Raw genomic sequence first — 14,323 nt, forward strand, 5'->3', positions numbered from 1 at the left:
GACTGCTAAATAGCAAACAAAATGGCTACACAGACTGTCTGAGTTGACCCTTGTATTTTATTTGTATTTTTGTCTCTGCACGCTCACAGGACTCTACACACTCACACACACTGGCACTCCAACACACTCACTTAATTTGCACATACATTTATACTGACTCTACACACACACACCACACACATACATACGCTGCTGCTACTCTGTTTATCATATATCCTGATGCCTAGTCACCTTACCCCTATACATATCTACCACCATCACTCCAGTATCCCTGCCACCTTACCCCTATACATATCTACCTCCATCACTCCAGTATCCCTGTCACCTTATCCCTATACATATCTACCTCTATCACTCCAGGATTCCCGTCACCTAACCCCTATACATATCTACCTCTATCACTCCAGTATCCCTGCACATTGTATATATGATATTGAAACTTAACCAGTATATAAATTACTTACTTCTCATGTTCTTATTTATTTTTTATTTCTTGTATGTTTTTTTATTTCTCATGATATTTTTAATACTACATTGATTACTGCATTGTTGGGTTTAGAGCTTGCAAGAAAGGCATTTCACTTTACTTGTGCACTTGACATGAAAACTTGAAACGTATGCATATGTACACACACAGTTGTTTCCAGAAGCACACACACTCACAGTGAAGTGGTAGGGGTAGGGGCTCTCAGGGAATTCCCAGGTCAGGAGAACACTCGTCTTGGTCGCCAGGTTCACTGAGAAATTCCTCGGGACATCTGATTGGAAGACGGGAAAACAGACACATGGTCAGTGGCAGAATAGACCACCCCATTCACATGTCTCGTCTGTCCTTAACCCTTTGTGGAGTTCTAGTGGGTTCTATAACAAAGGATCCTAATTCCTAAAATAAGATTAAGAAGAATTAAACAGTGATGTCATACATCTCAAGATTCTTCAGGAAGTAAGTATATGGGCACTGAGTAGCAAATAAGAGTGAATAGCATTGAAGAGATAGGAACAGTTGGCTCCGTTGTGCCCTGTTCATCCTCCTCTTTATGATGACATAATCTGTGTAATCCCACTTTATCTCGTTCTAGCCTAATTCGCTCCGGTTTATTTCCGGAACAGAACACACAGAATATTTAACTGCCAAACAACTCTCTCCTCAAGGAGCTATCGGGTCGCTGTGAAGTGGATGCGGGGATGTTAGACAGTCAAAGCAAGGTCATCTTTAGACTGCAGTGTGCCATTCAACCTCTCCACTCCTCTGCTTCCACCCTGTAGATCTGTTAGTGTGTGATGGAGGGTAGGTGTGGGTCTTTGGACATGGTGGTAGTGGGAACGGCAGATGAAGGTTTGGAGGAAGAGTAGGAGGAGGTGAAGAGGGTGGATTGATTGATCAGAGTGAAGAGTGGAGGGAGAACAACAGAACTGAAGAATGTGTTTGGTTAGTGGTGAAGTGCCTACTGGGGAGTGTGAGGGCTACAAAACATGTTAACAGCATGTCAACAAAGGTTGGAACAGGTTAGGTCAATCCAAAAGGAGGTAAAAGCTTACCTTTAGAAACAAACCATGTGTATTAAACGAAAGCCTCGTTCAGTCAGCCAAGGAGCCCAGACTCAACACTTACCTCACAGTTCACAACCAGTCCTGCTTTTCTACTGACTTTTACCTGTGGGTGTGAGAGCGTGTTCTCCATACATTCATTCATGTGGCATTCAGTCAGTTTTCCTTGGAGGTGAGGAGTAGGTGTGGAGTAGGTGTGGGAGGAGGTGTGGGAGGAGGTGTGGGAGGAGGTGGTGGGTGTGTGGAAGAGACTAGGATTTGCAGTTTTTTCCAGTGGACTCGTTTTCAACCACTCTGTGGGTGAAAGTTGACCCTTGTAACTGGCCCAGAGTCAGTGTTGCATTTTGGACTATGATATTCAAGGTTCAGATTAAAATTTTAAAAATCTGACTCTAGACCAGTATTTAGAGTGAATAGGGGGGTTTCTCTGGAGCCCTGTGCCAGTCCCAGGCCCCAGGCCAGCCCTACCTGTCTCAAAGGCCAGTGTGCGATACAGCAGCGGGGGACTGAATGGGCCGGGACCTACGCTGGTGTGGGCACACATCTGCACCTCGTACCCTGTGTTGTGGTTCAGGCCCAGAATGGTGTAGCTGGACTCAATAGCCGGGAGCGTGATCTGGCGAGGGGGTACCAGAGGGTCAATGCCCAGAGGGTTAAGACCCCCTGCTTCCCGATAAGCTATTGTGTATTCGGTGATCACACCGTTTCGCTCGCTTGGCACAGGGGGCAGCCAGGAGAACTGGAGCGAACAACAGGTGACGTTAATGTTTTCTGAGATTTGAGGGTAGCCCCTGGGTGGGTACTCAGGCATCTCGAGTTCCTCCCGTGCCTCGTCTCCGTATCCTGACCGGCTTTTGGCGGAAAGGGTAACGACATAGGTCAACCCTGGAATTACGTCTATGAGTGTGTACGTTCGCTCCCTGGCCGAAAACTCCACCGTAGTGTCCAGGGTTGCATTCTTCAGCCCAAATTGTAGCCGGAAACCCTGGATCTGAACTTCAGACCCTTTGGCCCCTGGACCTGAGTCTGAACCCCCAGTAGGGGGCCCCCATCTCACCACCATGGAGGGTTCAGACCCTGGGCGCACCGACAGTGAGGGGGCACCAGGCACTGCAGACAAGAGGAGGAAGAGGCACAGACATGTCAAGTCTGCACTGTGCCTTTGAAACATTCATATACTGTATGTCTAATATGCTATCGTGTGTGTATTGTGTGTGTATTAGTTAGTGATCTTATGTGTGCAATGCTTACCAATCCCCGGTGTCTGCACCACCCTGGCTTTACTGTGTGTTCCATCCCCTTTAGTGGTGTAAGCCGCCACAGACACAGAGTACCACATCTCAGGCTTCAGACCCCCCACCATCATCTCCTACAGGGTCACACACACAAGATACTTTTTCAGCTAAGCCTTATAAACCTCTCTCTCCTCTTCCCTCTCCCTTCCTCCCTAGCCCTCCATTTCTCCCCCTATCTCTACTAACACATCACATAGTATTAACTCACTCTGTCCTATTACTTTACATAGTGACGTTACAAACTGACTGTCTCTCAGATAGAAGGCATCTCCTAATGAGGAGTTCATAGCTTACTTATGCAATGTACCACTGTAGGTTCAGTTTAACATTGACAGAATGATCCATACTCACATATTCAGTAGAGTCATCCTCCACAAACTGATCCCACGGTTGGACCCGGAGGGGAGAGAGAGAGGGAGGAGTGTGAATGAGTCCAGAGAAGAGATTAGATAAAGGAGGAGGAAATAGGAGCGTAGTGGGAGGCAATGCTCCCTCAATTTTTTTTGCCACTGAGGCAAATTTCAGGTCTGCTGAGCGCAAATGTTGTGAAGATTCTGTGCAACTTCCATAGGAGCGTTTACTGTGAACACTGATGCTGTACCTGCTATTATTGACTGTTTTAACAGTGGCCAAGAAACAACTTTACAAAACAAAATGAATTATTATTCCCCATACCATTATTACAGAGAATCTATGAAATGGTGCTACCCTCTGCCTACAGTATTGGCTTCTTAGCTTATTCAAGCCTGTCTCAAAATACAATACTGCCCCTAGACAGGAAAAAAGCTTTTTACCTGACTCGCTTTTCAAAGATGTCTAGAAATGTTCACGTTTTGTGCTCTTGTAGGAAGCAATCCCTTCCACATTTCTGACTATGAATTAGCTATAACTGGGCTAATAACTCGCTAACTAGTAAATAATATGAACAAATGTGGACAAATAGCTACATGTAGCTCTCACTTTGATCTCAAAACAAGCGCATAATAATCACGACCCCTCATGCTGTAAAACAGTCCAGTTCAAATGTAATGGTTCAATTCAATATATGGCAATGGTCTATTTGCATATTGGCCTACTGCAGCTCTGATTGGTTATGGTGCACCGGCCTGAGTCGTACCTGTCAATGCAATAGAATCCTACTCCGATGCGCTCTGCCTACAATAAAATCTCTTGCATAGTTAATTTTGCATACTAAATCTTGCATAGTTTGTTTTGTTTCGGTATGTTCCATTGAAAGTGACAAATATTGCATTGATTCGATCACAATCCCCACAGTAAAGGGAAACGTTGTTAGTGTTAACTAAAGGGGAAAACACTAGAAAGTTGAGTGAAGTTCAATCTCGTGCTTCTCTGCACGTGCTGATATTTCTTCTGCTCCTGCAGTCCCGGGGCGCTGCGTGCTGCACATGCGCGCAGTTTAGAGGGAACATTGGTGGGAGGTGATGTGTACTGCAAAGACTCAGTGAGATAAATGATTTGCTTCACTTTAACTGAACAACGACCTGCAGAGGTGTGATAGCTGGCAAATATATATGTTATCTTTGAAAGTACATATGTACGTGACTGTTGAGAAGATATTCAAATGAAATAATTTTTACGGAAAATGTAAATAAGAAAAATAAGAAGGTGATGACCTCACCTGGCTGTCGTCCAATAGCAGGTCTTTGATTCGGGGAAGGCTGCGTGATGAGCCACTCTCCACACGAGCATAGTGCACCTGGTAACCACGGATCTGACCTTGGCGTTGCCTTGGCAACACAGATCGCCAGGTGACCCTAAGGGCAGTGGAGTTGAAGGGCCGGACCTCCACCTGCCGAGGGGCCGCACCCGGGACTAAGGAACACACACATACACACGTCTAATTTCTCAATCAACGCATCGATCAGCTAATCTAGAACTTCAGCCTTCCATCTACCCTGCTTCAAAAATTCTCATCTCAAGCTCGTTTGATATCTCTCTGACACAAACACACACCCGCTCACCGTCGTGGTCTGTGCGGCAGAGCAGCGCTGGACTCTCTGGTCCGGACCCCTCGGTAGTGAAGGCTGCCAGGCTAACGCGGTACCAGGTCCACTTTTCCAGCCCCTCCACCACCGCCTGCCCCTGCTCTGGGGGGATGGGAGGCCCCTTCACCTCTGGACCCTGACCTTTGACCTCGGTCCCAGATACCACTTGCTGGTAGCGCAGCACATAAGCAGTCAGTGTGCCATTTTGGGTCTCAGTGGGCGGCGGTGTCCAAATTACCCTCAGGGAGGTGGAGCTGGAGCTGTCACAGGACACGCCCAGGGGAGCAGCCGAGGGCTCTGATTGGATGAGGGTCAGGATAAGGAAGTGGGCAAGGCCAGGGGCGTATGGAACGCAGGAAGAAATAGAAAGGGAGAGCAAAGAGACAGTGGCGGAAAGAGGGTGAAAAACCAAAGCCAAAACAAAAGGATAGAAAAAAGGAAAACTAAATTAAAAGAGAAGGCCTCTAAATACAAACAAACATGACTCAGCTGAACACAGAAGACAAAGGATTCGACAAAGAAGACAAGGGCTTCGACACAGAAGACAAGGGCTTCGACACAGAAGACAAGGGCTTCGACACAGAAGACAAAGGCTTCGACACAGAAGACAAAGGCTTCGACACAGAAGACAAAGGCTTCGACACAGAAGACAAGGGCTTCGACACAGAAGACAAGGGCTTCGACACAGAAGACAAGGGCTTCGGCACAGAAGACAAGGGCTTCGGCACAGAAGACAATGGCTTCGGCACAGAAGACAAAGGCTTCGGCACAGAAGACAAAGGCTTCGGCACAGAAGACAAAGGCTTCGACCCAGAAGACAAAGGCTTCGACCCAGAAGACAAAGGCTTCGACCCAGAAGACAAAGGCTTCGACCCAGAAGACAAAGGCTTCGACCCAGAAGACAAAGGCTTCGACACAGAAGACAAAGGCTTCGACACAGAAGACAAGCGCTTCGACACAGAAGACAAGGGCTTCGACACAGAAGACAAGGGCTTCAACACAGAAGACAAGGGCTTCAACACAGAAGACAAAGCTTAATGGAGGAAGAAAGGAATTAATCATGTTAGCTAGGTAATGAGATAAAGGACAACTTAATTACTGCCCTGGAGGATGTGTAACTGATACCAGATAATTGGCTTTCACCTTTCTGCTCTGACCAATGGCAGCACAGTGATTTACAACTGGGAAGAGGGCCTTTAAGATGTTGTCTAGAGACACAGCTCTGCTTAGTTTTGCTTGGCTGGATAAGAACAGAGCTATACTGTAGATCAGGGATGGTCAACTGCCACTATATTGTAGATCAGGGATGGGTAACTGCCACTATATTGTAGATCAGGGATGAGCAACTGTCACTATATTGTAGATCAGGGATGGGCAACTGTCACTATATTGTAGATCAGGGATGGGCAACTGCCACTATATTGTAGATCAGGGATGGGCAACTGTCACTATATTGTAGATCAGGGATGGGCAACTGTCACTATATTGTAGATCAGGGATGGGTAACTGTCACTATATTGTAGATCAGGGATGGGCAACTGCCACTATATTGTAGATCAGGGATGGGTAACTGTCACTATATTGTAGATCAGGGATGGGCAACTGCCACTATATTGTACAGTGAGGGAAAAAAGTATTTGATCCCCTGCTGATTTTGTTCGTTTGCCCACTGACATTGAAATGATCAGTCTGTAATTTTAATGGTAGGTTTATTTGAACAGTGAGAGACAGAATATCAACAAAAAAATCCAGAAAAACGCATGTCAAAAATTTTATAAATTGATTTGCATTTTAATGAGGGAAATAAGTATTTGACCCCTCTGCAAAACATGACTTAGTACTTGGTGGCAAAACCCTTGTTGGCAATCACAGAGGTCAGATGTTTCTTGTAGTGGGCCACCAGGTTTGCACACATCTCAGGAGGGATTTTGTCCCACTCCTCTTTGCAGATCTTCTTCAAGTCATTAAGGTTTCGAGGCTGACGTTTGGCAACTCGAACCTTCAGCTCCCTCCACAGATTTTCTATGGGATTAAGGTCTGGAGACTGGCTAGGCCACTCCAGGACCTTAATGTGCTTTTTCTTGAGCCACTCCTTTGCTGCCTTGGCCGTGTGTTTTGGGTCATTGTCATGCTGGAATACCCATCCACGACCCATTTTCAATACCCTGGCTGAGGGAAGGAGGTTTTCACCCAAGATTTGACGGTACATGGCCCCGTCCATCGTCCCTTTGATGCGGTGAAGTTGTCCTGTCCCCTTAGCAGAAAAACACCCCCAAAGCATAATGTTTCCACCTCCATGTTTGACGGTGGGGATGGTTTCTTGGGGTCATAGGCAGCATTCCTCCTCCTCCAAACACGACAAGTTGAGTTGATGCCAAAGAACTCCATTTTGGTCTCGTCTGACCACAACACGTTCACCCAGTTGTCCTCTGAATCATTCAGATGTTCATTGGCAAACTTCAGACGGGCATGTATATGTGCTTTCTTGAGCAGGGGGACCTTGCGGGCGCTGCAGGATTTCAGTCCTTCACGGCGTAGTGTGTTACCAATTGTTTTCTTGGTGACTATGGTCCCAGCTGCCTTGATATCATTGACAAGATCCTCCTGTGTAGTTCTGGGCTGATTCCTCACCATTCTCATGATCATTGCAACTCCACGAGGTGAGATCTTGCATGGAGCCCTAGGCCAAGGGAGATTGACAGTTATTTTGTGTTTCTTCCATTTGCGAATAATCGCACCAACTGTTGTCACCTTCTCACCAAGCTGCTTGGCAATGGTCTTGTAGCCCATTCCAGCCTTGTGTAGATCTACAATCTTGTCCCTGACATCCTTGGAGAGCTCTTTGGTCTTGGCCATGGTGGAGAGTTTGGAATCTGATTGATTGATTGCTTCTGTGGACAGGTGTCTTTTATACAGGTAAGAAACTGAGATTAGGAGCACTCCCTTTAAGAGTGTGCTCCTAATCTCAGCTCGTTACCTGTATGAAAGACACCTGGGAGCCAGAAATCTTTCTGATTGAGAGGGGGTCAAATACTTATTTCCCTCATTAAAATGCAAATCAATTTATAAAATTTTTGACATGCGTTTTTCTGGATATTTTTGTTGTTATTCTGTCTCTCACTGTTCAAATAAACCTACCATTAAAATTATAGACTGATCATTTCTTTGTCAGTGGGCAAACGTACAAAATCAGCAGGGGATCAAATACTTTTTTCCCTCACTGTAGATCAGGGATGGGCAACTGTCACTATATTGTAGATCAGGGATGGGTAACTGCCACTATACTGTAGATCAGGAATGGGCAACTGCCACTATACTGTAGATCAGGGATGGGCAACTGTCACTATATTGTAGATCAGGGATGGGCAACTGCCACTATACTGTAGATCAGGGATGGGCAACTGTCACTATATTGTAGATCAGGGATGGGTAACTGCCACTATACTGTAGATCAGGGATGGGTAACTGCCACTATATTGTAGATCAGGGATGGGTAACTGCCACTATACTGTAGATCAGGGATGGGTAACTGTCACTATACTGTAGATCAGGGATGGGTAACTGACACTATATTGTAGATCAGGGATGGGTAACTGTCACTATATTGTAGATCAGGGATGGGTAACTGTCACTATACTGTAGATCAGGGATGGGTAACTGCCACTATACTGTAGATCAGGGATGGGCAACTGCCACTATATTGTAGATCAGTGATGGGCAACTGCCACTATACTGTAGATCAGTGATGGGCAACTGCCACTATACTGTAGATCAGGGATGGGTAACTGCCACTATACTGTAGATCAGGGATGGGTAACTGTCACTATACTGTAGATCAGGGATGGGTAACTGCCACTATATTGTAGATCAGAGATGGGTAACTGCCACTATATTGTAGATCAGGGATGGGCAACTGTCACTATATTGTAGATCAGGGATGGGCAACTGTCACTATATTGTAGATCAGGGATGGGTAACTGCCACTATATTGTAGATCAGGGATGGGTAACTGCCACTATATTGTAGATCAGGGATGGGCAACTGTCACTATATTGTAGATCAGGGATGGGCAACTGCCACTATATTGTAGATCAGGGATGGGCAACTATCACTATATTGTAGATCAGGGATGGGTAACTGTCACTATATTGTAGATCAGGGATGGGCAACTGTCACTATATTGTAGATCAGGGATGGGTAACTGTCACTATACTGTAGATCAGGGATGGGCAACTGTCACTATATTGTAGATCAGGGATGGGCAACTATCACTATATTGTAGATCAGGGATGGGTAACTGTCACTATATTGTAGATCAGGGATGGGCAACTGTCACTATATTGTAGATCAGGGATGGGCAACTGTCACTATATTGTAGATCAGGGATGGGCAACTATCACTATATTGTAGATCAGGGATGGGCAACTGTCACTATATTGTAGATCAGGGATGGGCAACTATCACTATATTGTAGATCAGGGATGGGCAACTATCACTATATTGTAGATCAGGGATGGGCAACTGCCACTATATTGTAGATCAGGGATGGGTAACTGCCACTATATTGTAGATCAGGGATGGGTAACTGTCACTATACTGTAGATCAGGGATGGGCAACTGTCACTATATTGTAGATCAGGGATGGGCAACTGCCACTATATTGTAGATCAGGGATGGGCAACTGTCACTATATTGTAGATCAGGGATGGGCAACTATCACTATATTGTAGATCGGGGATGGGCAACTGCCACTATATTGTAGATCAGGGATGGGCAACTGTCACTATATTGTAGATCAGGGATGGGCAACTGCCACTATATTGTAGATCAGGGATGGGCAACTGTCACTATATTGTAGATCAGGGATGGGCAACTATCACTATATTGTAGATCAGGGATGGGCAACTGCCACTATATTGTAGATCAGGGATGGGTAACTATCACTATATTGTAGATCAGGGATGGGCAACTATCACTATATTGTAGATCAGGGATGGGCAACTGTCACTATATTGTAGATCAGGGATGGGCAACTGTCACTATATTGTAGATCAGGGATGGGTAACTGTCACTATATTGTAGATCAGGGATGGGTAACTGCCACTATATTGTAGATCAGGGATGGGTAACTGTCACTATATTGTAGATCAGGGATGGGTAACTGTCACTATATTGTAGATCAGGGATGGGCAACTGCCACTATATTGTAGATCAGGGATGGGCAACTGTCACTATATTGTAGATCAGGGATGGGCAACTGTCACTATATTGTAGATCAGGGATGGGCAACTATCACTATATTGTAGATCAGGGATGGGCAACTATCACTATATTGTAGATCAGGGATGGGCAACTGTCACTATATTGTAGATCAGGGATGGGCAACTATCACTATATTGTAGATCAGGGATGGGCAACTATCACTATATTGTAGATCAGGGATGGGCAACTGCCACTATATTGTAGATCAGGGATGGGCAACTATCACTATATTGTAGATCAGGGATGGGTAACTGTCACTATATTGTAGATCAGGGATGGGCAACTGTCACTATATTGTAGATCAGGGATGGGCAACTGCCACTATATTGTAGATCAGGGATGGGCAACTATCACTATATTGTAGATCAGGGATGGGCAACTGCCACTATATTGTAGATCAGGGATGGGCAACTGCCACTATATTGTAGATCAGGGATGGGCAACTATCACTATATTGTAGATCAGGGATGGGCAACTATCACTATATTGTAGATCAGGGATGGGCAACTGTCACTATATTGTAGATCAGGGATGGGCAACTGCCACTATATTGTAGATCAGGGATGGGCAACTATCACTATATTGTAGATCAGGGATGGGTAACTGTCACTATATTGTAGATCAGGGATGGGCAACTGTCACTATATTGTAGATCAGGGATGGGTAACTGTCACTATATTGTAGATCAGGGATGGGCAACTGTCACTATATTGTAGATCAGGGATGGGCAACTGCCACTATATTGTAGATCAGGGATGGGCAACTATCACTATATTGTAGATCAGGGATGGGCAACTGCCACTATATTGTAGATCAGGGATGGGCAACTATCACTATATTGTAGATCAGGGATGGGCAACTGCCACTATATTGTAGATCAGGGATGGGCAACTATCACTATATTGTAGATCAGGGATGGGTAACTGTCACTATATTGTAGATCAGGGATGGGCAACTGTCACTATATTGTAGATCAGGGATGGGCAACTGCCACTATATTGTAGATCAGGGATGGGCAACTATCACTATATTGTAGATCAGGGATGGGTAACTGTCACTATATTGTAGATCAGGGATGGGCAACTGTCACTATATTGTAGATCAGGGATGGGCAACTGCCACTATATTGTAGATCAGGGATGGGCAACTGTCACTATATTGTAGATCAGGGATGGGTAACTGTCACTATATTGTAGATCAGGGATGGGCAACTGTCACTATATTGTAGATCAGGGATGGGCAACTATCACTATATTGTAGATCAGGGATGGGCAACTGTCACTATATTGTAGATCAGGGATGGGCAACTATCACTATATTGTAGATCAGGGATGGGCAACTATCACTATATTGTAGATCAGGGATGGGCAACTGCCACTATATTGTAGATCAGGGATGGGTAACTGCCACTATATTGTAGATCAGGGATGGGTAACTGTCACTATACTGTAGATCAGGGATGGGCAACTGTCACTATATTGTAGATCAGGGATGGGCAACTGCCACTATATTGTAGATCAGGGATGGGCAACTGTCACTATATTGTAGATCAGGGATGGGCAACTATCACTATATTGTAGATCGGGGATGGGCAACTGCCACTATATTGTAGATCAGGGATGGGCAACTGTCACTATATTGTAGATCAGGGATGGGCAACTGCCACTATATTGTAGATCAGGGATGGGCAACTGTCACTATATTGTAGATCAGGGATGGGCAACTATCACTATATTGTAGATCAGGGATGGGCAACTGCCACTATATTGTAGATCAGGGATGGGTAACTATCACTATATTGTAGATCAGGGATGGGCAACTATCACTATATTGTAGATCAGGGATGGGCAACTGTCACTATATTGTAGATCAGGGATGGGCAACTATCACTATATTGTAGATCAGGGATGGGTAACTGTCACTATATTGTAGATCAGGGATGGGTAACTGCCACTATATTGTAGATCAGGGATGGGTAACTGTCACTATATTGTAGATCAGGGATGGGTAACTGTCACTATATTGTAGATCAGGGATGGGCAACTGCCACTATATTGTAGATCAGGGATGGGCAACTGTCACTATATTGTAGATCAGGGATGGGCAACTGTCACTATATTGTAGATCAGGGATGGGCAACTATCACTATATTGTAGATCAGGGATGGGCAACTATCACTATATTGTAGATCAGGGATGGGCAACTGTCACTATATTGTAGATCAGGGATGGGCAACTATCACTATATTGTAGATCAGGGATGGGCAACTATCACTATATTGTAGATCAGGGATGGGCAACTGCCACTATATTGTAGATCAGGGATGGGCAACTATCACTATATTGTAGATCAGGGATGGGTAACTGTCACTATATTGTAGATCAGGGATGGGCAACTGTCACTATATTGTAGATCAGGGATGGGCAACTGCCACTATATTGTAGATCAGGGATGGGCAACTATCACTATATTGTAGATCAGGGATGGGCAACTGCCACTATATTGTAGATCAGGGATGGGCAACTGCCACTATATTGTAGATCAGGGATGGGCAACTATCACTATATTGTAGATCAGGGATGGGCAACTATCACTATATTGTAGATCAGGGATGGGCAACTGTCACTATATTGTAGATCAGGGATGGGCAACTGCCACTATATTGTAGATCAGGGATGGGCAACTATCACTATATTGTAGATCAGGGATGGGTAACTGTCACTATATTGTAGATCAGGGATGGGCAACTGTCACTATATTGTAGATCAGGGATGGGTAACTGTCACTATATTGTAGATCAGGGATGGGCAACTGTCACTATATTGTAGATCAGGGATGGGCAACTATCACTATATTGTAGATCAGGGATGGGCAACTGCCACTATATTGTAGATCAGGGATGGGCAACTATCACTATATTGTAGATCAGGGATGGGTAACTGTCACTATATTGTAGATCAGGGATGGGCAACTGTCACTATATTGTAGATCAGGGATGGGCAACTGCCACTATATTGTAGATCAGGGATGGGCAACTATCACTATATTGTAGATCAGGGATGGGTAACTGTCACTATATTGTAGATCAGGGATGGGCAACTGTCACTATATTCTAGATCAGGGATGGGCAACTGCCACTATATTGTAGATCAGGGATGGGCAACTGTCACTATATTGTAGATCAGGGATGGGCAACTGCCACTATATTGTAGATCAGGGATGGGTAACTGTCACTATATTGTAGATCAGGGATGGGCAACTGTCACTATATTGTAGATCAGGGATGGGTAACTGTCACTATATTGTAGATCAGGGATGGGCAACTGTCACTATATTGTAGATCAGGGATGGGTAACTGTCACTATATTGTAGATCAGGGATGGGCAACTGTCACTATACTGTAGATCAGGGATGGGTAACTGTCACTATACTGTAGATCAGGGATGGGCAACTGCCACTATACTGTAGATCAGTGATGGGTAACTGTCACTATACTGTAGATCAGGGATGGGCAACTGTCACTATATTGTAGATCAGGGATGGGTAACTGTCACTATACTGTAGATCAGGGATGGGTAACTGTCACTATACTGTAGATCAGGGATGGGCAACTGTCACTATACTGTAGATCAGGGATGGGCAACTGTCACTATACTGTAGATCAGGGATGGGTAACTGTCACTATACTGTAGATCAGGGATGGGTAACTGTCACTATACTGTAGATCAGGGATGGGCAACTGCCACTATACTGTAGATCAGGGATGGGCAACTGTCACTATACTGTAGATCAGGGATGGGTAACTGTCACTATACTGTAGATCAGGGATGGGCAACTGCCACTATACTGTAGATCAGGGATGGGTAACTGTCACTATACTGTAGATCAGGGATGGGCAACTGTCACTATATTGTAGATCAGGGATGGGTAACTGTCACTATATTGTAGATCAGGGATGGGTAACTGTCACTATATTGTAGATCAGGGATGGGTAACTGTCACTATATTGTAGATCAGGGATGGGTAACTGTCACTATACTGTAGATCAGGGATGGGTAACTGCCACTATATTGTAGATCAGGGATGGGTAACTGTCACTATACTGTAGATCAGGGATGGGCAACTGCCACTATACTGTAGATCAGGGATGGGCAACTGTCACTATATTGTAGATCAGGGATGGGTAACTGTCACTATATTGTAGATCAGGGA

General features: G+C 45.0%; 1 protein-coding gene across 5 annotated transcripts in view; it reads right to left on the bottom strand.

Moving 5' to 3' along the window:
• The window catches only part of LOC139550336 (receptor-type tyrosine-protein phosphatase S-like), a 125,323-nt gene that overhangs the window by 25,919 nt on the left and 85,081 nt on the right, over positions 1–14,323 (bottom strand). For 3 of the 5 annotated variants that reach the window (XM_071361173.1, XM_071361174.1, XM_071361172.1), the window contains exons 13-18: positions 4,826–5,146; positions 4,483–4,676; positions 3,195–3,221; positions 2,800–2,917; positions 2,017–2,658; positions 664–758 (exon numbers count right to left, since the gene is read on the bottom strand). In XM_071361173.1, the coding sequence (XP_071217274.1) occupies positions 664–758; positions 2,017–2,658; positions 2,800–2,917; positions 3,195–3,221; positions 4,483–4,676; positions 4,826–5,146 (1,397 nt within the window). The remainder of the gene's footprint in view (positions 1–663; positions 759–2,016; positions 2,659–2,799; positions 2,918–3,194; positions 3,222–4,482; positions 4,677–4,825; positions 5,147–14,323) is intronic. The other 2 variants (XM_071361176.1, XM_071361175.1) reach the window with 1 other exon arrangement.

This window comes from Salvelinus alpinus, chromosome 23, assembly GCF_045679555.1.
Source record: "Salvelinus alpinus chromosome 23, SLU_Salpinus.1, whole genome shotgun sequence".
NCBI lineage: Eukaryota > Metazoa > Chordata > Actinopteri > Salmoniformes > Salmonidae > Salvelinus > Salvelinus alpinus.